Source organism: Anomaloglossus baeobatrachus, chromosome 5 (assembly GCF_048569485.1).
Source record: "Anomaloglossus baeobatrachus isolate aAnoBae1 chromosome 5, aAnoBae1.hap1, whole genome shotgun sequence".
Classification (NCBI taxonomy): domain Eukaryota; kingdom Metazoa; phylum Chordata; class Amphibia; order Anura; family Aromobatidae; genus Anomaloglossus; species Anomaloglossus baeobatrachus.
In genome coordinates this window covers 351403387-351426154 of record NC_134357.1, presented here as the reverse complement: position 1 = coordinate 351426154, position 22768 = coordinate 351403387, and the positions used below count along the sequence as shown (strand labels likewise).

Below are 22768 nucleotides of genomic sequence, written 5' to 3'. Positions count from 1 at the left end.
ACCAAGCGCAGCATCTTCCACGCGGCGCTGGGGGCTGGTCACTGGTTGCTGGTGAGCTCACCAGCAACTCGTGTAGCGACGCTCCAGCGATCCCTGCCAGGTCAGGTTGCTGGTGGGATCGCTGGAGCGTCGCAGTGTGACATCTCACCAGCAACCTCCTAGCAACTTACCAGCGATCCCTATCGTTGTTGGGATCGCTGGTAAGTTGCTTAGTGTGACTGGACCTTTAAAGATTTAACGTGTGCTTTGTTCTTTCCTCTGATTGGCTTGTGCTTGTGTCTTATTTAGAGCTTCTTGGAAAGTATACAGAAGAAGAACCTAAAAGTTGCACAATATCCACTACTAAGGAAGTAGCACAGGAATTTCCAGATGGCAGAGCTCCGACTATCGCTCAACTGCTGCAGGAGAAAACCTTGTATTCATTTTCTGAGTGGCCTAAGGTGTTAAAAGCAAATCTCCATTTTTATTGTCTGTCACTTTCAGGTTTACTATGTAACTCTATCTAACCTGTGCTGGGAATTCTGTCACTTTTGATGGCAAGAGTAGCACAGCACGTAGCACTATTCTTACCACCAAAACTGTGGATCTGTGACAACCGCGTTGTATGTTGATAAAAATTTTTTTAGGTCCTTATGGATCATGTATTCTGTCACGATTTTAAATTTTCAACCATTCCCAGTGTAGGATGTATTAGTACATCGTATGTCTAGTCTACATGTTTTCAGTGGGCTTGGTCAATGCTTCCGGTCCATACCCATTAGATGCCAGCTGTGTGATAGTCAGCTACCAGTAACATCAGCTACTGCTGCAATTTAATCAGTTAACTACCGCAGTCCCATCTCTGACTGTGGCATTTAAATGGACTGCTGAGGAGCACACGTAACTTCTACAATCAGCCTTCTCATGACTTGTTTACAGCGTACCCATCAGCTGTCATGGCAGCCAAGGCCTGCTGAAGATGACCATAGATTACATTCTGGTCTTCCTATGCAGCCCAACCTATGACAGCGCTTCTTATGAGACTATCATTTTCTCAATATGCCTCAATACTGTGTTATTGGAGCATATAAAAAGGTTCAAGTTCCCTTTGGGGGCTAGAATTATTTTTTTTTTCTAAATTTAAAAAAATATATTTAAAAGTTTGAATCACTCCCCACCACTACTTTTTCTCAGTTTGAAGATAAACAGAAATAAACATCTTTGGTTTTGATCATAAATGTACGATCTGTAAAGACTCACCGGACAGTAGCTACCTGGATCCATCTTCTTATCTTTTTTAAATATGGTACCACATGGGCAATCCTCCAATACTGAGGCATCAATCCTGTGAGTCTCAGAAGATGAACTACAGCGTTCTATCAATTATTGAGCTCAATATTCATGAATGAATGCCATGTAGCCCGGGAGATTTGTCAATGTTTAAATCCTTAAACTTGCCCCATGTATGTTCAGTATCTCCAGTTACCATGACTTGGTCTAAGTCTACATAATTAACGCTTGTCCCTTAATTTGTTGAAATCAGCTTTCCTAAAGTTCCAGGTTAAGGTGAAATCCATCCCTACAATAGAGTCTGTAGCCGACAGAGAAGTCGGCCCAGTTCTCCATGAACCTATACCCTTCCTTCCTGATTTCTAAGCCACTTATTTATCTCCCTAAGCTCTTGCTGTCTTTCTACTGACGCTCGTGTGTCCAGGACATCCGTCTTTCTTCTAGTTCCTTGTAATCGTTGTTAAGGACCTTCCACCTCCCTCTAACTCTATCATTGGTACCAACGTGATCCGCAATATGTCAAACTCGAGCACCCGGCAAATATGACACTGTTCGGCATTCTCGGTTTTAGCGGCAGATGACTCTGCCTGTCCGCCTAATTATAGAGTCCCCTACCACCAACCTCTCTCTGACCTTTTCTGCACTCCTGTGTCTTTCCTTCCTACAGCAGTCATTTTCCTGCATCTCTTAATAGCCAAACAGGCATGTATATTATGTTGTGCCAGGTCAGGACTAGGCCCCCTGACACTTTTCCCCTACCCCTTGTTCTGTTACCCAGCTACCTTCTTCTGGGTCTTGCGCTTCCCCACCTCCGTCCTTCTCCATATCACTGGCCCCTGCTGGAGCCGCTCAGTGAGCTCTAAGCTCAATGCTCCTTAGTGTTCCAAGATGCATATTTAGATCCATTACCTGGGTTTCCAAATATCTTACACGCCGACAACCAATGCAGATGTATTTGCCCTCAAACAGCTGTTCAAGGCATGAATACATCTTAAAAGACTCATACCTGATAGCATTCTCCATTGAGCACCTATTAAATGGGGATAAAAAGTACAGATAGAAGTAGAAAAACAATGGAAAACTAGTAAGGATAACACCAAACTATGCTCTTGTGTCAAACTACGATATTATGTTTAATAATGCAGTTAACTGCAACCCTCACACTTTAATACAGCCCATTCCTGCTCAGCGCAGCCCTCGCTTGGGGTAGATGGGATTTGTAGTTCATCTGAATACTTTTATTGAAAACATCAGATCATCATGCAAAACGGGCACTGTCAAGAGAAATAGATATGAATGTCAGAAAATGGTGACATAAGTAATATTTTTATTAATTTATTTTACAAATTTTCAATTTTTTTTTAATCACGTAAATAAAATCTATATAGAAGTTTGATATTGCTGTAATCATATCATGTTACCAGGTTAAAAATCACTTGTATAATAAAATGAATGGTATCATTCAAAACCAACTACTCGTCCTGCAAAAAAAATAAAGCCCTCATAGATATGTTGACAGATCAATATAAAAATAATGGTTTGGGGAAGAAAAAATGAAAATTGTCTGGAACGGTTTAAAAATGAAGTCAAGGCATCAGTTTGATGATAGCCTTTGTTATAGGGTGATCCTGATAACATTATATATGGGAATTAATATTGATGAGAAGAACCACAATTTAATGTCCTCTCTCTTCTGTAGGATCGGGTGATCATTAACCGGATAGACAATATTTGCCATTCGGTGCTGAAGGGAAAATGGCCATCCTCTAGCCAACAGTTTGAAGCACAGTGTATGGTACCATCAGTGTTAAATAGTAACCTGTGTCCAAGGAGCAGCTATGGCGCTGCAGAAGCACAAAATTCAGCATATAGCAATGGCTCACCTGCGTCACATGGGCAGAAGGTAAGCATGGTTACTTATACATGAGAAAGTTGGTGTCAATGAACATGTGGGTTAAAGGGCTATCCCCAGCAGGACTTCTATGTCATAACCACACCACAGGGACTAAGTCATATATGCCCATGTAGAGCATAGGGTTCTCCTCACGGCATCTAGAGAGGCATCAACCACATACAGGGGTGAAATATGCACACAGCCACTGCCATGGAGCCACTCTTATGTCTTTGGATTGTGGGAGGAAGCTGGAGTACCCTGGAAACCCACACAAACACTGGGAGAACATACAAACTGCTTGCAGATGCTGTCCTTGGTGGGATTTGAACCCAGGACCTCAGCGCTGCATGAGTGCCATGCTAACCATTGAGCCACCGTGCTGCCCATACATATGCCACAAAAGCCTCCATTTAGATGGCACAGCATAAAAGACAGTTTTTCTTTACTGTGACTTTACAGGTTCAGTTAGTGCTCACAAAAATACTCATTTCTAGTAGCACAGTGTGGGATAACTGCTATTTTTTTTTGCTATAATTGTTGTGTATTGAAAATTAAAACTACCGATTTGTGTTTGCATTAAAGGAAGCCTTCACCACCCCGACATTTTCCAATGATGAACGAAAGCATAGAAGGCCATTTGAGTTTGACAGTGAAAGGGCAGATGCCAAGCCCCGAGGTATGCAGCATCTCAGTACTCCACTTGGCAGAACCAGTGCAGCATTGAATGGATGGAGGGAGACCGCCATGGAACTGTGTAGAGAGCAGGCTGCAGGAGGCAGCTCTACCTACTCCATCAATAGCAGCACACCCAAGATGGCTGCCATGACTGGCTTGCAGGGTTCTTTAGGGATGGACTTATCTGGAATATTGCAGGCTGGACTCATCCATCCTGTGACAGGACAAATTGTTAATGGCAGTTTGAGGAGGGATGAGACTCCTCTCAGAAGGAGACGAGGAAGAAGAAAAAATGTGGAAGGGATGGATCTGGTTTTTCTCAAAGACAGAGGGATGCATGCAGGAATTGTGGTAAGATTACACTTCAGCTATAAGTGAATGATGTGAAAATGACTTTGTAAATCGAGCAGGCCAATTTTTGCCAACTGATTGGCAGCTTTCTCCTTATGCACAGTGTACACAGAAAGCTGCCAATCAGTGATGTGGGCTGGGTTATACAGAGCTCAGCATTCAGAGCTGCTAGATCTGCTGCAGGTAAAATTGTGATTTTATCAAAACTGCAGCAAGAAGCTCAGTACGTGATACATCTTTGGAATCTGGGTCTCTGCTCCTACATCATGCTGCTGTCAGATGCGGTAGCAAAAACCTGGTGACGGATTCCCTTTAATGTCTTCTCAGTAGATGATTGTATATTAATAGTGTGGCTAAAATGACCTTCGTATCTTCCCCAAACAGGGAGTTGCATGTTGTCAGTGTCTGTAGAGAGAGCGTGCCAGATATTAGTCATTAATTTGCACCCTTTTAGAAGTCCCATTTGTTTTATCCTTCACTTACTCTTTTCTGGTCTACAGGGGCTACGGGAAGAACCAACTCACCTGAGCTCATCTCATACTGAAGGCTCTCTCACTTCTTCACATTCTGCTACAGCCACTAAACCGCAAGCAGAGAAGGTGATTCCTAACAAGAGCCTCCTGGAGTGGCTGCGGCAGCAGTCGGACTGCACAATAGACATCCCAACATACGCAGGTGTAAGTAGATAATATTTCTCCTCACCATCATGGGCATTTGTGGTTTCTTTTAAAAAGAGCATTGAGGTGACAGAGGGAGCCTCCTCCCTCAGTTAAACTGCTTGGATGCTGCGCTCATCATTGACCACGGAAACTAATTGGTTAAATGTTGGCTTAGCGTTTTCTCAAATCCTGGCTGTTAAAGCAACATGATAGTACTTTGTAGGGTGGGAATGGGTTAAAGTAATTTAATTTGTCTTGTAGAGTTTTTCAGATAAACCCAAACCAAGGCGCCAGCGGTGCAAGGATCCTAGTAAAGTGGATATCAGCATCCTCACTGGTGAAGATAGGATCTCTTTCGCGAACAAAGATACTGGCCGAAGGGTACGATACCTTCTACATGATATTGCAGTGCAAATATGTGAGATTAGCAGAGGTTCATACAATGCTGTATTATGGTTAGTTTTGGAGAAAGCTGTAATATGTTATATGCAGCCTCTACTATACCTCTGTATGCCTCAATCAGAAAAGAAACCTTTTTGCTTTACTGCCTTCACGTATATGATGTTCTTTTCATGTTGTGCACCCCATTTGACCCCATTAAAGTTGGTTATCTGGGTGCAAGTGCTTTATTATAGCTGGAAGCTGTAGTGCTGGTGTGTATAGAGCCTTAAAGGGGTTATCAGAGATTTTTTTTCCTATTGGGCTATCTGCCTGTTCTGTCCTGCAACTATTTCTCGCACCTCAGAACAGTCACCGACCGTTCCTTCTGGCGGTTCTCCTGCTTCCTTTGTTGTCACACCGATAGATCCTTCCCTTCTTTTCCGCTCTGCTGCTGATGGGGTGTCTCTGCCGACGTCATGCTGATTGACAGCCCCAATGCCTAACTGTGGGGAGTTGTATGTCAATCAGCATGATGTCGGGAGTGAGGCTCCATTGACAGAGCAGACCAAGTGAGAAAGAACTGCTCTGTCCTTAAGTCACAGGAAGCTGGAGGATCGCCGCCTGAGCCAGGAGAGATCGTTGCAAGGCAGGACAGGCAGGTAAGTTCTTAGCCCCATAAGAAAAGACCTGGATAATCCCCTTTAATTGCTTCTGTCCCTGATGGATCCCCATAAGCATTATTGATTTATATCGTCCACCCATCCCAGGCTACACAGTTGTTTCTCTAGTAAGTAAATTGTGTACTTCATTTCTTATCTGTTTTCTGTCGACAGGGATTTCTTCCCGAAACAAAGTTCGGCAGGGTATTGTCAGATACTATTGTATGTGACACGGGGCCCAGGAGGAGAGGAAGAAGACCACGTAGTGATCTGTTAAAGACCCCAGGCGTGGTTGGATCTGATACCTCATCGACAGGCATGAACCCACTTTTTATGAACGGCTTAATCGCTGGAATGGATATAGTGGGATTGCAAAACATGAGAAATATGCAGGGTATTCCACTGACAGGGCTGGTGGGATTTCCTACTGGATTCACAACAGTGTCTGCCAATGAGGACGTAAAAAGCACGTTAAGTATGTTACCCATGATGCTCCCGGGTATGGCTGCCATGCCACAGATGTTTGGCGTCGGAGGGATCATCAACCCTCCCATCTCATCCTCTCTGTCATCATCTTTAGGAAGCACAATAAAAGGTGGTGCCATTCATGCAGAGAAAGCCACCGAGGACAGAGACACCAGCCAAGTTAGTACTCAAGATTCCACGACTTCAGAGAAAACTGCGGGCACTACTTTCAAAGAGCAGACGGACCCTGCAGTGACTGCAAGCAGCCCAGTAGCTTTTAACCCATTCCTTATCCCAGGCATGTCCCCAAGTCTGCTGTACCCTTCCATGTTTCTGTCACCAGGCATTGGCATGGCAATACCAGGGATGCAGTCTAGCCGTTCTTCAGAGGCAGGTGGTCATGATCCACAGAAGAGGAAGAGAAAGAAAGTAAAGGGGGACTCTCAGACTTCAGAACCAGAGTCTGCACTCTTTACTGAACCCACAGACCAGGAACAGCGCTCTCCGTGTGGTCAGAACTATGTACATACAAGTGAAACACAGGCATCTGAGAAGGATGAGGACGATACTGGGTTGAGAGAAACTACAGACAATGCTAATTAGAACTTGACCCCTTGAAATTGTGATTTGTGAGTTCTTTCTCTCATAAATATTTCTTACAGTATGGAGTGTCCATCAGTAAAATTCTACCTAAACTGCTCCCCTTTATCTCCGTGGTATATCTGTAACACCTTGACTCTTATGGTAGACAGAACCACAGACTGTGGATGTTGTAGGAAAGCAGAAAAATGCATTTAAGTTTTTAAGGTTTTTTTTTATTTTACTTCCATTCCATAGATTATTTTTATGAAACCAACTTATCTGTTTCTTACCTTTTCCCTTAACACAGATCAGGCTCTTGACTTGATTTAAAGGCACAGTGTAGCACAAAGCCTTAAAGCAGCAATCCCTTCATCCAAAGACAGGCTTTTTTGGCTAAAGCAATATAACTGGTGCTGTCTGTAATCAACCATGATGGAAAGCTAATTCTACAGTATGATGTTCTGTTTGCGTGTACGTGTTTACTGGCTGCGCAGTGATCATAAAAATGGTGATCCTAAAAGATGTACATAAACCACAAGGCTGGAATGAATCCAGGGCGCCACAAACCCCATGTGCCATCAGATTATGCTAATTGGGGGTATAACCTCAGCTCCTCCCAGTGAACCTGAGATTGAAGGCTGTTCTGCAGACCCTTCATTGGTTTTCCCAGCACAATCATCCCACTGGTCACTTTGCTTTGCAGGTTATTGCAGTCAAACCCATTTACTTAAGTAGCTCTGTGCAGGTGATATTGTCACCACTGCGCAGGAGAGGAGGGGCCGCGGCTCTGAATATTGCTGCAAACCCTTCATGCTGGAGATCTATATGCCATCACTTTCAGATTGGAACATCCCTTTAAGGGTCAGTTTTACCGTTTGGACACTTTGTCATGCAGTTTAGTCACAATTTATATAGAAGAAATCAAAGGGCATTCCTTTGTACAGTGCACTTTTTATTTTATTTTTTTGTTACAAAAATAGTCTGCTGGCTTATTGTCAGTGGGGTTAAGCTTAGTAAATGCCCAGTCTCATTGGTGGTTTTCGTGACTGGTTAGTTACCAGTTGATTGCTTATTGCTGATCTTGATTGGTCCCTGTAAAATTCATTATTACTGGTGGCACTGTTTGTAAATGTCACATTTTAGTGTCCATTTAAAATCATCATTGCGGTCTAGCATGACTCCGGTGAGAGATGTCACTCTACAGAAATGTCATCTGGCCAGTAGGAACCTTCTCCCTGCTGGCTAGAAGGACAAAATAATCCATCAGATGGTCCAAAAATAATCCACAAACCATATAAATGGACCTTTATAATGAAGAATGTCCATTTTATGCATCTAAGCAATAAGTAAACAGTGTTTTCTCCCCCCTCACCTTATAAACCCAGAACAAGTTTTTATCATGCAGCACGGGGCAAACCTAAACCCCAAGCTCTTTTATATTCTCCAGCTTACTCACGTGTAAATTACACCTTTTTGTTTTTCTTTCTCCAAAATATTTTCTATCTCTTATACGTATCCTGTGACTTGGGTGGCTAATAATAAACCCAATAGATTTAATATTGAAAATTTGCCCACAAAATAAAATGGCATTTTCACTGATATGCCCAAATATTGATATATAAATCAAGCTGAAAATGCTATGTAAATTGTATTTGGCTGATGATCGCCCTTATTATAATAACTTGTATACTTTTGGATTGAGTTAGATGGCGGGAGAGGCACTCCTAGATTAGAGGTGGCCTAAGATGTCTACAAGCGCAGGATTAACCGCTTAACCCCTGTTATACATATCTTTAAACGTTTTGCCTAAGGCTGTGTGCGCATAGTGCCTTTTTTCGATGCAGATTGTGGCCCAAATCTGCATGTCTGTCTTTATGCCAGCAAAGTCAATGAGAATTGTAAAGTGCTGTGCGTACGTTGCTTATTTTTTCCTTGCAGATTTGGTGCAGAAAATAATCTGCAGCATGTCAATTGTTGGCATTTTTTCCTTAGTGTTTTTTGTTTTTTAGCTCTTCCACCCATTGACTTCATTAAGAAAAATGTATGGCACAATAACACATTTGTGTTTTTGCCAGAAGGTGCAGATTTGATGCAGAAAATTTCTGCACCAAGTGTGCAACATGTGCATATAGCCTTAAAGGACTTTTCAAGGTTTAGAAGAAAGGGCCTGTTTTTTCTCCTGAAATGGTGAAAGTTTTATCCATTGGCCATTATTACAACTTACCCTTAGTCACATCACTGGGACTGAGCTGCATTACCAAACATAGCATATGGACAAAGATAAATGGCAGATCTTTTTCTTCAACCCTTGTCTAGTACCATGAGGTCAATATGACCCCATGCAGATTTGTACACCTAGTGATTTTTTTCATGGTACCAGACGAGGGTTAATCCGGGACTATTCATTTAAATGTAAAGCACCCTTACACATTAGGCACTTTCTACTTAACCTGTTGTATACCCCAATTTCTGTTGTACCTTAGCTTAGTTAAAGGGAGCACTTGATCCAAAAGTCACCTTATTTGTAACATAAAGGCATGGCCTTCTGTATACTAAGTTTAAACAGATGGAAAAATTATATATATAGAGTGAGAGAAATATATATGATTATAGGGTAGATAATCACTGTAGAGTAGATGACAGCATTATAAATGGACACATCAAAACAATCTTATAAGAGGCACTGCTGCTTACAGGGAACCTGACATCAGATCCTTGCTGTCTGATCCATGGACAGCGTGAATCCGAGATCATCATCTGTCTTAGTTTTTACATACATACATACATACATATACATATACATATATATATATATATATATATATATATATATATAATTTTGATATCAAGACCTCAGATGCATTCACTGTGAACTGTAATATGATAATTATAGTCAAAATATTCTATATAAACTTTGTTAGCCTCGAAAAGATTGTGGACACATTAAATTTTTTACGGACAGGACAAAAAAGTAACCAATTTTAACGGACTGTCCTAGAATTTCTGGACAGTTGGCAACTTTGGTCTCTTTATGCACACATAGACTAGACTCGTCAGTCTATGGAAGCGAGCAGGGATAGGCCATCAGGACTCATGGTCCCTGCCGAGCGTACTCCACAGTGTACTCCACAGTGTTTTAGAGGAGAACATACCTGGTTGCGATAATGTAGGCGGTCTCTGGTTCCTGCTGCCCATGGGTTGGCGACCATGAATTTGATGCCAGGTTCCCTTTAAAGAAAACATACCCATCAGGAGCTGAAATATTTTGGCACAGCTCTGCTACCCATTAAAACAGAACATGTTGTAAACTAAATTGGTGGTAGAAAAATCCAAAAACGAAACTTGTTATTGCTACTCGTTCTGTGTGATCTTATAGAGAAGACGTATTGAGAGGTTTTCGTTATTTATTATTTTGTTTTTAACCTATTTAAGCCAAATTCTACACTGAAATGAAGCAAGAAAAAAAAAATAGTGCTATTTTTATTTTTTTAATATTTCATAGTTTTCCCCTATTTTATTATACTTACTGGTCTCATAGTGTAGATGAAAATGTATAGATATGTAAATGAATGATTTAGGGGAAAAAAAAAAAATCATTCGCCTTTTTTTAAAAAAAATAAGAAAACAGATTGATTTGTCCATGAGTAGTTGATGACAGATGTATTACACGCTGTCGTATATTTTTTTAATCTTGCGATTGATGAGTATTTAAGGTGTTTCTTACCCTTTGTGCTGTTGCTTTGTCCTTTTTTTTTCTTTTTTTAGACCGTTATTCATGTCCCTGTCAGGAAGGGGTTAAGGCCACCATACACACTCAATTAAAATTGATGGAAATTAACAACTTCAACCATAACATTTGTTCACATAACTTAAGACCAATAACTTTAGCCGACTGATCAGACACCATAATCATTTGAAATGTGTCGGACAATTTTTTTATTTTAGTGGGGGGGGTAACAAAAATATAATAAATATGTGCCAGGCTGAAGGTAAGCATAAAGTACATTTAAAAAGGTTTAAGCTTCCTTAAATATCAATAGTTAAAAATATCATATGCACACAATTCCGTCACAAGAGACAAGGACTAAACGAAAGGTGGGTGAGCGACCATGGGAACCCAAGTAATGTAAAGTACAAGTATCGCATATAGATATCGTGAAGGTAAGTATGAATTCCTCACACTTATATATTCATATAACATGACAAGCAAATTTCTATGCAGAGGTACTAAAGGTAGATCTAATAATAATATTTATTCATTTATATAGCACTTTTAATTCCACAGCGCTTCACATACATCAGCAACACTGTCTCCATTGAGGCTCACAATCTAAATCCCTACTAGTGTGTTTTTGGAGTGTGGGAGGAAACCGTGGATCTCGGAGGAAACGCACGCAAACACGGGGAGAACATACAAACTCCTTGCAGATGTTGTCTTTGGTGGGATTTGAACTCAGGACCCCAGCAACGTGTGGATGCATAAAATCGTAATAACCAAAAATAAGCAGTAATACCAAACTCCCAACGCGTTTCACACATTCTTCGAAGCTTCTGAAATGTGCGTTTGGTGGGTGAGTTTGTGATTACTCCTGATTTTTGGTTATTACGATTTTTCTCTTCCTTGGGAGCATTTTTTAAACACACGTTGTTGTTTGGTGAGTGAGCTTGGTATTACTCCTGATTTTTGGGTATTACGATTTTACTCATCCAATTTAGCATTTGTGAAATGCACATTGTTGTTTGGTGGGTGAGCTTGGTATTATTCCTGATTTTTGGGTATTACGATTTTATTCATCCATGGGAGCATTTGTGAAACCCGCATAATCGTTTCTTCGGTGAGTTTGGTATTACCCTGATATTTGGTTGTTATATATTTTACTCATCCATGGATTATATTTATATCTACCTTTTACATAGAAATGTTCTTTATATTTGTCATTTTATATGAATATATTAGTGTGAAGACTGATCCCTTTTGTTTTGCCGGAATTGTGTGTATATGTTTTTTTATTGTTTTTATTTAATAATGCGTAAACCTTTTTCAATTTATATTATGCTAACCTTTGTCCTGGCACACATTTTTTTCTTTTTTGGTATCTCTATTTAAACAGTGCCTCTCTGGGACACTTACATTTCCCAGAATTGCAAGCCTTGGTAGTTTATTTTTATTTTTATATTTTTTTTGTCCAAAAAATTTCACAAAAGATCTTTAGTAAAAGAAAAATCATTCATCCATGTGCGTATATAAGAATATTTCCAGAAATATTGTCACTCAATGTAAGTGAACATCTTTAGCCAGGTTGAACTATAATGGGCATACCGGCATTACAGTTGTTCAACCGGCAAAATTGATCAAATGTGTATGAGGGCCTTTTGGTAAATATAATTACATAGCTAGTACCGAATTTGGAAAATATGTGGTTAAGGCCTCATTTAGAAGTCAGGGATTTTTCTCATATTTAAAAAAGGTCATCAGTATTTTGGATCAAATTTTCATCAGTATTTGGTCAGTGTGCAATTTTTACCATCAGTATTGCATCAATTATTTTCTTGTATGAAAAAAAAATATATAAATTACAATTCCTGCCCATTGCAATGCCATCCGTGATCTGGTTGTTATTTTAACGGACCCATAGATTTGAATTGGCAAGTTTAATCCATGTATCACAAGAAAGAACAAACCCCATACATAATATAACCTTTAACCCCTTAACGACCGCGGGCCGTAAAATTACGTCCTAAATGACATAATCTTACTGCCCGCGGTCCTCCGGCGGCAGCATGCCGTGATCGGCACACATCTCAGCTGATTTTCACAGCTGAGATGTGTGCCTGCTAGGCACGAGCAGAATCGTTATCTGCTCGTGCCGATTAACCCCTTATATGGCGCTGTCAATACATGACAGCGCCATTATAAGCGCAATCGCGGTAAAGTTTTACTTACCGCCGAAACCGGAAGTCACGTGACGCGATCACGTGACTCCTGATAGTTGTCATGGTAGTACAGGGTCATGTGATGACTCCTGTACTACACATGAATTGGTTTCACTTTCGCTGTGCCCGGGGCACAGCAAAAGAGAAAGACAGCGTATCTGCTGTTTACAGCCTTCCAGCTGTGATCAGCAGATACTGCAGAGCGATCGGAATGCTGATCGCAATAGCCCCCTAGGGGGACTAGTAAAATAAAAAAAAAAAGTAAAAAAATAAGTTTTAAAAAATTAAAAAAAAACAAAAAAACCTAAAAGTTCAAATCACCCCCCATTCGCCCCATTGAAAATTAAAGGGTTAAAAAAATAAAAAATATACACACATTTGGTATCGCCGCGTTCAGAAACGCCCGATCTATCAAAATATGAAATCAATTAATCTGATCAGTAAACGGCGTAGCGGCAAAAAAATTCCAAACGCCAAAACGACGTTTTTTTGTCGCCACAACTTTTGCGCAAAATGCAATAAGAGGCGATCAAAACGTAGCATCTGCGCAAAAATGGTACCGTTAAAAACGTCAGCTCGAGACGCAAAAAATAAGCCGTCATTGAGCCTAAGATCCCGAAAAATGAGAACGCTACGGGTCACGGAATATGGCGTAAAACGTGCGCCACTTTTTTCGGACAAACTTCCGATTTTTTTTTAACACCTTATATAAAAGTAAACCTATACATGTTTGGTGTCTACGAACTCGCACTGACCTGAGGCATCACACCCACACATCAGTTTTACCATATAGTGAATACAGTGAATAAAATATCTCAAAAACCATAGTGCTATCGCACTTTTTTTGCAATTTTTCAGCATTTGGAATTTTTTTGCCATTTTCTAGTACACAATATGGTAAAACTGATGGTTTCATTTAAAAGTACAGCTCGTTCCGCAAAAAATGAGCCCTCACATGACCATATTGACTGAAAAATAAAAAAGTTACGTCTCTCAGAAAAAGAATGGCGAAAAAAAAAAACGGAAAGCGAAAAATCGGCCGGTCGTGAAAGGGTTAATATTATTATAAGGTAAAAAAAAAACACCAAAAAATAATAGCCTTTTATAGTGTAGGGTAAATATGCAAAGGGACAGGTAATTCCCAATAGGTAATTTACCAAAAAAGATAATGGATAGGGATAAAGCTGACTAATGGGTCCTAAGCCTGTCCCTACCTAGCAATGGAGGGTATGACGCCCTAGGGTTGTGGCGCCCCCATTCATCGACGGGAAACCCTAGCGGTCTCTAGCACACCCTACACTATACAAAAAGTGCCCCACCAAAACAAAAGTGAAAGGATATTAAGAACCGGACAGGCCAAATTACACCATAGATAATAGATTATGACTCATCTGGTTAGAAGATCCATAAGTCAGGGTCCTCAGCGGAAAAAAGTCGCCTCGACACGAACCCTGTGAACCTCACAGGGGAAACATCAGGGGACAGTCAGACCAATAGTCCGGGATGACGGATGTCACATCCCAAGAGCAGCCAGAATCCGGGTGCTTGAGGAAGATGCCAAGACTCCTTGACTCTGATAAAACATAGACATGTATTCATAATTTTTTATTTTTTTTTTCTCAGACCACACGGTCTGCAAAAAGAAATTAGAAACTGTGAACAGCATTATAGACAATAAAAGGTACATGTTCTATCCATGAAAAATGGGGATCAAGCAAGTACATGAACAACGAAGGTTTGAATGAGGCCTACGTGAGTAGCGATGCTCTCTATACACAGGCACATTCAGCTTAATCTGTTGAGTGTGCATGTTAAGGAATAAGCAACCACTAGACATGTCTGGCACCGCTTATCATCAAAAGACAGGACTACACATGGTAGAAATTGGTTAATAAAAAAATGCCTGATTAGGGACAGAGAGGGCCTTTTAGCAATCACTCAGATCAGTTATTACAGCTTTTTACCTGGATAACAAAGATTATGAGCTGGATTCTAATTGGTTTCAGTGAGGCCCATTGTCCCTGTCATCGTCATGTGTCCAATCAACAGTGCAGGGCAAAAGTGTGGTCATGGGCACGCACTGTAATTTTTATATTTTTATTTATTTTTTTTTTACATCCAAATATGCGGTAGATTGGTTTGGATGTAAATATCTTGGGATCTTTTTAACATTCAAGAAGCAAAAAAAGAAAAAAAAACAAATATGTGGATTTATTTAAGTATTATTTGCATATTGTGTTCCATGATCCTATATTTTTTTAAGGGCTCGTGCTTCATTTTGTACAGAGCTGCAATAGAAGTGCCTGCTCTCTTTACTGGACTTCTATATATTTGATGTCATATAGAAACTTGTATAGTCATAAGTGCGCTCTTGTGCCTTTTATTTTGACATGGGGCACAACTGCATTACGGTATCAACTGTTGTGCACCGTACTATAGCTAATGCCTTTGACTTGAGATCTGGCAAACGCGTTTCAGTAATCTTAAAGAGGTTGTCCACTACTTTTACATTAATGGCCTATCCTTAGGATAGGTCATCAATGTCTGATTGGCCTGGGTCTGACACCCGGCACTCACGCCAATCAGCTGTTCTCGGCGGCGAAAGCCGGGCAACCTGAAATACTCAGTTCCGGAGCTGCCCCATCATCTAATATCGTGTACAGCCGAGTACTGCACATCTGCATTCCATTAAAATCTAGGAGATGGATGTACAGTATCGCTAACAGTTGAAGAGGCAGATCCGGAAGTGAGCTTTTCCTGTTGCCAGCACCAAGAGCAGCTGATCAGCAGTGGTGCCGGGTGTCGGACCCCAGCCGATCAGACATTGATGATCTATCCTAAGGATAGGCCATCAGTGTAAAGGTAGTGGACAACACCTATGAAATTCGGGCTGAGATCAATGTGTGGTTTTGGTTAAGTTAGGTCTGGTAGCTGTTGAACTGCAGGAGTCTTATCTCTATGGCCAGTATTAGTTTTCCTTTTTATATGGTATCTCCCATCAATCTCAATACTCCATAACCTTGAACATGATGCAAGTGGTATATAAAATGGGGCTACCACCATATTTACTCTGCTCATTCCTCTTATTCAGATTTCTTTTTAGGAATATCATGTGTTAAGACCTGTTAATCAGCAGAATTCAAAGATGGCTTCCAGGGTGTCATGGTGGAAAACATTGGTGGCTGAGATGAATCACTACATTGGTCAGAATTGGTTGATGATTATAATTGATAATTTTGTGAGATGGTTGGATACTATTTAGCTTTATGAAAATATTTTCATGATCAAAAAGTGTCCATGTTACATTTTTTTTGCTATCTTTTTTGGCAGAATTATTAGCACTTTAGTATAAATCTATTTGCGAGTATTGAATACTTAGGATGACCTCTGAATCAGTGTTTGCTTCCATCAGTACAGTTATTATTGAGGGTGCTCATTGGAGCTTCTTTAGAAATCCTCTCAATGCAGGAAACAAATTGCTGTGGCACTTACTTGATGACTTCTAAATATTGGTCACTTAGCAAATCTCATTTGCACCCAGCTTTTGCCAGTTTTATAAAAAAAAAAAAATAATTGACCTGAAATGAGTTCTATGAAATTAGAAATAGCGCCACTCATGTCAATAACAATGAATGAGGCTGAGCTGCAGTACTAACGACGGCCAGTGGACGAGAGTGGTGCTATTAACACAAAAAAGAACAAACTTTCTTTCAATGCCTGACAATACCTTTCAATTTTCTTGCAAGCTATTTAGGGGGTTCCATACAGACTAACAGTAGCTAGTGGCAGCTCTTGGTTTATTTTTCCATAGGTTGTTACAGGCTTTCTACTGATTGGTTACATCTCTAGATTTTACACTACTGCTCTAACTTTATAAAATTGGTCTCTTAGGATTGTAGAATTTCCTTTACACATTGCAGCTAAGAACCTAGGTCTTGATGTCTATTTGTTTGGGGGGGGGGGGGGTTGCGGAAACACAACCGGTATATTTATGGGGGGCATAAACAGATCATCCCTGTTACTAATAAAACTCTCAATGTTTCATTGATAAGGGTATACACTCCGGAGTTTGCGCTTGCAATGTAAAAATCAATCCAGCATCATTTTTCTGTACAAATGCCCATGTTACTGTACCCGCCACATAGATGCTGTCTTGTCGGGCATAAGAAACACCGCCAAGTCTTGGACGGATGGAGGACTTGCGTATGTACTGCTTACCTAGAATGTTTACAGTAGTGGTCCATGGCGGGAAGGAGGGAGGGGGTAAATACTTTCCATGTATTCTCCTGAAGGGGTTGCAACTCTTTGCATGTTAAAGTGTGTATATGTGTGTGTATATATGTATATTTATATACAGAATATTTAAGCTTTTCTTATATGTAAATGTTTATATGTATTGATTCACTTATAAGATGGGTCTAATGATTAGATATGAGATGACTTTCATGTTACCATTTTGTACATCAGAAACTATAGAGAGACGTGATCGTGACACCTTGTCTTATCTACACTGGATTAGGAAATTCTGGCCGGAACAGTACTATACTTCTCCTCCTACTGTAAATTGGAAGAAGACTAGACACTTTCCTTCTCATCCTGGACAATCCCTTTTAGGATTACTGATCAATAAATTCTGTTTGCTAATGCTGGCCATAGTCCTAAAAGCTCAACCCCCAGATTATTTATAGTATGTACCTTCATGACCACATTAAATTCATCGGTTTCAGAGCCAATGTTGAGGGTCAACTGGCACCTGTGTATGGTGCCAGTTTGGGGTAGATGACACTTACAGTTCGGTATAGGTGAGACAATACTGTCTTAAGACTGTGGTGTAGGATTTGTCTTCGTCATATTCATGTCTACGAGCTGCGTTGTTAATAGTTACACCGTCTTGTCCTTATTTAGTAGTTATTTTACAGCATTAGTCCTTTTCCCAGTCACATTTTCTCTATCCAGGACTCATTCTCTATGCGCACAATGTATAAATTCTGAATATATATATTTCTATACATTAATGCACACACATATACCAGACATGAACTCAAAATTGTATCAATTTAGGGGTATTTTTTTAGTGTGTACTATATGAAAATGACAACATAAATGAATTGCCTTGAATGTGAGGGAAGTGTTAAATACCTGTTCTGTTATTCTCTGCTTCATATCAATGGCTCTTATATGGTTTTGTTATTTTTCTGTTTGTTCTGTTAGTTTTTTTTTCTTTTGTAGTGTTACTAATTTATCGGAATGGTCCAGATGTGTCAACAACAATCGTAACATTTCATCCACTAAGTTATTTATTTGATTTTTTTTTCTTTTCGTCACTTGTCTTTTATACAGTTGGAATAATTAATGATGTATATGATGAAATTGAACTTTGAAAGACTATGTTAACTGTGCAAGTAACTGATTCGTTTTCTTCATCCTGATGCTGACATCTGGGTTTTCCTACATAAAAATGCTGTTAATAATCTGAGTTTTGTGACATTTTGTGAGGTGTATGTTGTTGGGTGGAGTAGAGGACTGCTCATCTTAGAATATCTACATTAGGCAGCCGAAGGAAGGGAAGGGGTTAAGACCGCACATGAAGAATGAATCTTGGATTCCTTGATATGTGACTATTCTACGCATTTCGAAGTAAAACTTCTTCATCAGGATCATCACATTGATCATCACTAAAATGTGCATAGAATAAAGTCACATATCAAGGAATCCAGCATTCATTCATCATGCATGGCAGTGCGGCCTTAACCCTTTCATCATTTCTGCTAACTAAAGTATCTCCAATACTGGCGCTGCAGCAGCTGTCTAATTCAAGGCTTTCTCCAGTGGTTGTTTCTGACATAGCCTTCCCAGGTGAGCAAAACCATCCAGCGGGTTTTCACCTTTTTCTACCACAGATCAGACCCCATTGTGCTTGTTTTTTCTCCTCCTCCAGAATATCTACATTGACATCTATAGCATTGTTAACACAGTGCAGTTTTTGTCCATAAACCTTTATTCTCCTGATTATAGTAAATACTATACCATAAAATACAGTTAAAACCAGAACTTTACATACACTATCTAAAAAGACACATCTGCATGTTTTTCTCGCTATCTGACATGAAATCAGAATAAACCTTTCCCGTTTTAGGTCAATCAGGAACCAAAATTATTTATATTTGCCAAATACAAGAATAATGAGAGAGAGAGAATGTTTTAAGGCATTTTTTATTACTTTCTGGAAAGTCAAAAGTTTACATTAAAAGTACTAGGCCTTTAAACAATATGGGAAAGCCCATATGATGATGTCATGTCTTTGGAAGAGTTTGATAGGTTTATTGGCAACATCTGAGTTAGAGACTTACCTGTGGATGTATTATAATGCACACCTGAAAAACACTGCCTGTAGCATCATGGGAAAGTCAAAAGAAATCCGTCAAGATCTCAGGAAGAGAATTGTGGACTTGCACAAGTCTGGTTCATCCTTGGGTGCAATTTCCAGATAAGTGAACGTGCCGCATTCATCTGTACAAACAATTATACGCAAGTACAAACAAAATGGGAATGTTTAGTCATCATACCACTCTGGTTTCATCCGTAACAGTTCTGGAACATCTTTTCTTAAAAATCTGCATTGTTTTTCCTTCTATAAATGTATGAGTAGATTGACAATTTTGCATTGGACTTCCCTTTCTGAGAGTGTATGCCCTTATTCAGTTTCACATAGTCGGCCCTAAATGAACCATGTGTTGCCAATGGCAAGTCCCAGTTTTTAATTTCATCCTACATTTAGAGGAGAAATGGCACAATGCAGAGTTCTAAAAGATGAATAAGGCTATGTGCACACGCTGAGTATTTGGTGTAGAAATTTTCTGCAATAAATCTGCATCTCCTGGCAGAAAATCACACCAAAAAGAAAGTACAATGCGTTTTCATAATTAAAGAAATGGGTGGAAGGGCTGAAAAATGCACCAAGAATTGGTGCAGATTATTTTCTGCACCAAATCTGCAAGTAAAAAAAAAAAGCAACATGTGCACTACACTTAAGGATTCTCATTGACTTTGCAGGCATAAGGATAGACATGTCATTTTGTGACAAAACTGCACCAAAAACGCAGTGTGCACATGACCTTAATGTTGTTTTGGGCGATTCACGCACTTACTAAAACATACATGTCATACCCTCGTTTTCAAGTCTGGGATTGAATAAAAAAAGTATAGTTTTTTTAAATTCTCATGTCATAGTGCTGTTTCACTCACAGAAGGAGATATATCCAGCTAAATGTGTCGGAATTCTGGGGCAGAAAAAACCATCTTTCATTATTTGAACCATATTTATGTTAGACACTTTGTTCCTTCCCTGATGAGGGGGATTGGATATATAAAGGGAGTGGCCTAATGTGCAACATCATGTGCCAAAAAATGTCAAAATTGTGAATCAAATTCTGTCACAAAGTAAGTATAAGGCTATGAGCACACAGTGCATTTTATATGCTTTATTTATACAGATTTGGTGCAGATTGTGGCACAAATCTGCATGTCTATCCTTATGCCAGCAAAGTCAATAATTCTGAAATGTGCACGTTATTTTTTTACTTGCAGATTTGATGCAGAAAATAATCTGCAGCATTTTTGTCATTTCATCCATTGACTTCATTAATAGGGATGATCGAATACCTCAAATATTCGGCTTCGCAAATATTTTCCGAATAGGTTATCGCTATTCGACTATTTGCGAATATTCGATGCGCAATGTAAGTGTTTGGGAAACCCGAATAACAACTATTTGGGCTTAGACTTACATTGTGCATCGAATATTCGCATAACGGCGACCTATTCGTCGGATATTCACGAAGCCGAATATTTGAGGTATTCGACCATCCCTATTCATTAAGAAAAACGCATGGCACAAAAACACGTCTTTTTTGGTGCGTTTTTATGCTAGAAGGAGCATATTTAATGCAGAAAATGTATGCACCATATCTGCAACATGTGCACATGTAGGAACCTATAGGAAAGTGGAGCCATATAGTCACCAAGATAATTATATAACTTTTTATTTAACATCAATTTAGATATAAATCAAAAATCAATACATACAACGTGAAGGTGCATAGTGCAGAGCAAGAGATAACTGGGGTGTCAAAAAAATGCCAGTATATCTACTGTAAGGGGAGGGTTCCACTTTCAATGAAGTGTACAGACAGCAGTATACAGTGTGTCCACCCATATCCTGTCCACCGCCATTAACTTGAGAACGGCGGCAGCTATAGGTATAGAAGTGGTGTCTAGGTATAGTAAAGTATCCATGCGCTACGCAATGAAACCACCTATAGTGCCACCTGGTGGAAAACAGACTTGGCATTTTTATCTCAAACGAGATCGAGAAAAAAGTGAATTACAAAGTTGTAGGGTATCATCAATTCAATACGAATAGACACCTTGCATACAGAAATGCTATGATTATAACGTGTAAAACTCACAAGACTGCGGACAGGAAGCGATACCTGTGAGGTAAATCATGGATATGAAGAGGAATTATGACTAGAAGTCATAATTGCTCTCATCACTCCCTGGCAGTGCCCCCCCTCCCTTCTTGTTCTCAAATGTCCAGCATCTGTGAAGGTGTCACATCCCACTTACACCTCCAACAGCCATCTCCTCTGATATGGAGATGAGATGATGTGAGGACAATGGACCCAGGATGACTCCCTGCCGTCACCCTGTAACAAGAGTTGTATTTCATTAGCAAGGCTTGGAAGTAGCCAGACAGAACGACTCCAGTAAAAAAATGGTTCATATCTCGCAAGCCATATCTCCGATAAATATGGCAACCATAAAAATGGTGTTTGCGCAGGCGGGACGATGCTGGCACACCTTTTTATGGAAGGGGGAGCTTGGGAAATACCCCAGGCGTGATATCAGCCATATGGGAACTCGTAGACAGGTCATGAGTCCCCTCGTTCTGTAGCTAAATTCATAACTGTCACAATGAGAGCATTGGCGTCCGCCTACGACGCTCCCAGGCAAAGTTATGGCCAATATCCCCTTTGCTGGATAATTCTGATCCATGCAGGGGGAGTGGCAGTGCTTCCCTGTGAGGTCACTAAGGTAGGAGGGGACCTGGATCTGCCCAGGTTGATAACCCTACTTCGGCCATTTTCCAGGGTTCTTCTCGCTGGGGGCACGTGCAGGAAACATCTGTGGGAGTTCCTAGAAACCTGGTCTACAGCGCCCCCCTGTGGCCAGACACACAAGGTAACTGATGTAATTGTATACCTGTTTGTAACCCATGCTTTATCTGTAACTGTACTCTGACATATGTATATTCTGTAGATTCCCTATTGTATATATTGTAGTTTCTAGTGTGCTTTAGGCTGATTAAATTATATAATTAATCTTGGGCTGTTCTGTTATCTCGATCTAGAATCCCACGTCTGTGTGTTCGGCTAATAGTTACCGTAAATCGGTTGGTGGCAGCGAATTGTGCCAAGGATTATTGTGGGGAGGCCAGTGAGATTCGGGAAGATATTATATATTCCGCCCGCGGAGGTCGGGGGAATATATACCCTACTCTCACCGGGGACCCTTCAATAATCGGCATAAGTAGTATAGCGGCCTCCTTGCTTATTGTCGGGCAATTCCATAATTGGCCTGACTATAAGAGGGGCGCTAGAGAGCGCGTCACGTGCTCTGTCTGTCGGTCGGGAGGTATAAAGGAGGGGTGACCCCCCACTTGTTACCCCCCGATTGTGACGTACTGGTAGCCAGCGCGGGGGATTTCTGAGTGACCCCCCGGTGGTTTGTGACATATTGGTGGCAAGCGGTGGGATCGAGATAATAGTGAGTGTGAGACCCATACTCCAGACACTAAAGACTGCCTGCAGCAGCTGTGGCTGCTGGGGTCTTCAGAC

General features: G+C 40.4%; 1 protein-coding gene across 3 annotated transcripts in view; it reads left to right on the top strand.

Annotated features, from left to right (window-relative positions):
• CHD6 (chromodomain helicase DNA binding protein 6) overlaps positions 1–13071 on the top strand; it is a 338823-nt gene extending 325752 nt beyond the window's left edge. For all 3 annotated transcript variants that reach the window (XM_075349913.1, XM_075349914.1, XM_075349912.1), the window contains 6 exons: positions 289–440; positions 2969–3172; positions 3746–4189; positions 4690–4866; positions 5110–5229; positions 6063–13071. In XM_075349913.1, the coding sequence (XP_075206028.1) occupies positions 289–440; positions 2969–3172; positions 3746–4189; positions 4690–4866; positions 5110–5229; positions 6063–6956 (1991 nt within the window). In that variant the 3' untranslated portion in view covers positions 6957–13071. The remainder of the gene's footprint in view (positions 1–288; positions 441–2968; positions 3173–3745; positions 4190–4689; positions 4867–5109; positions 5230–6062) is intronic.
• The last annotated feature ends 9697 nt before the right edge of the window (positions 13072–22768 follow it).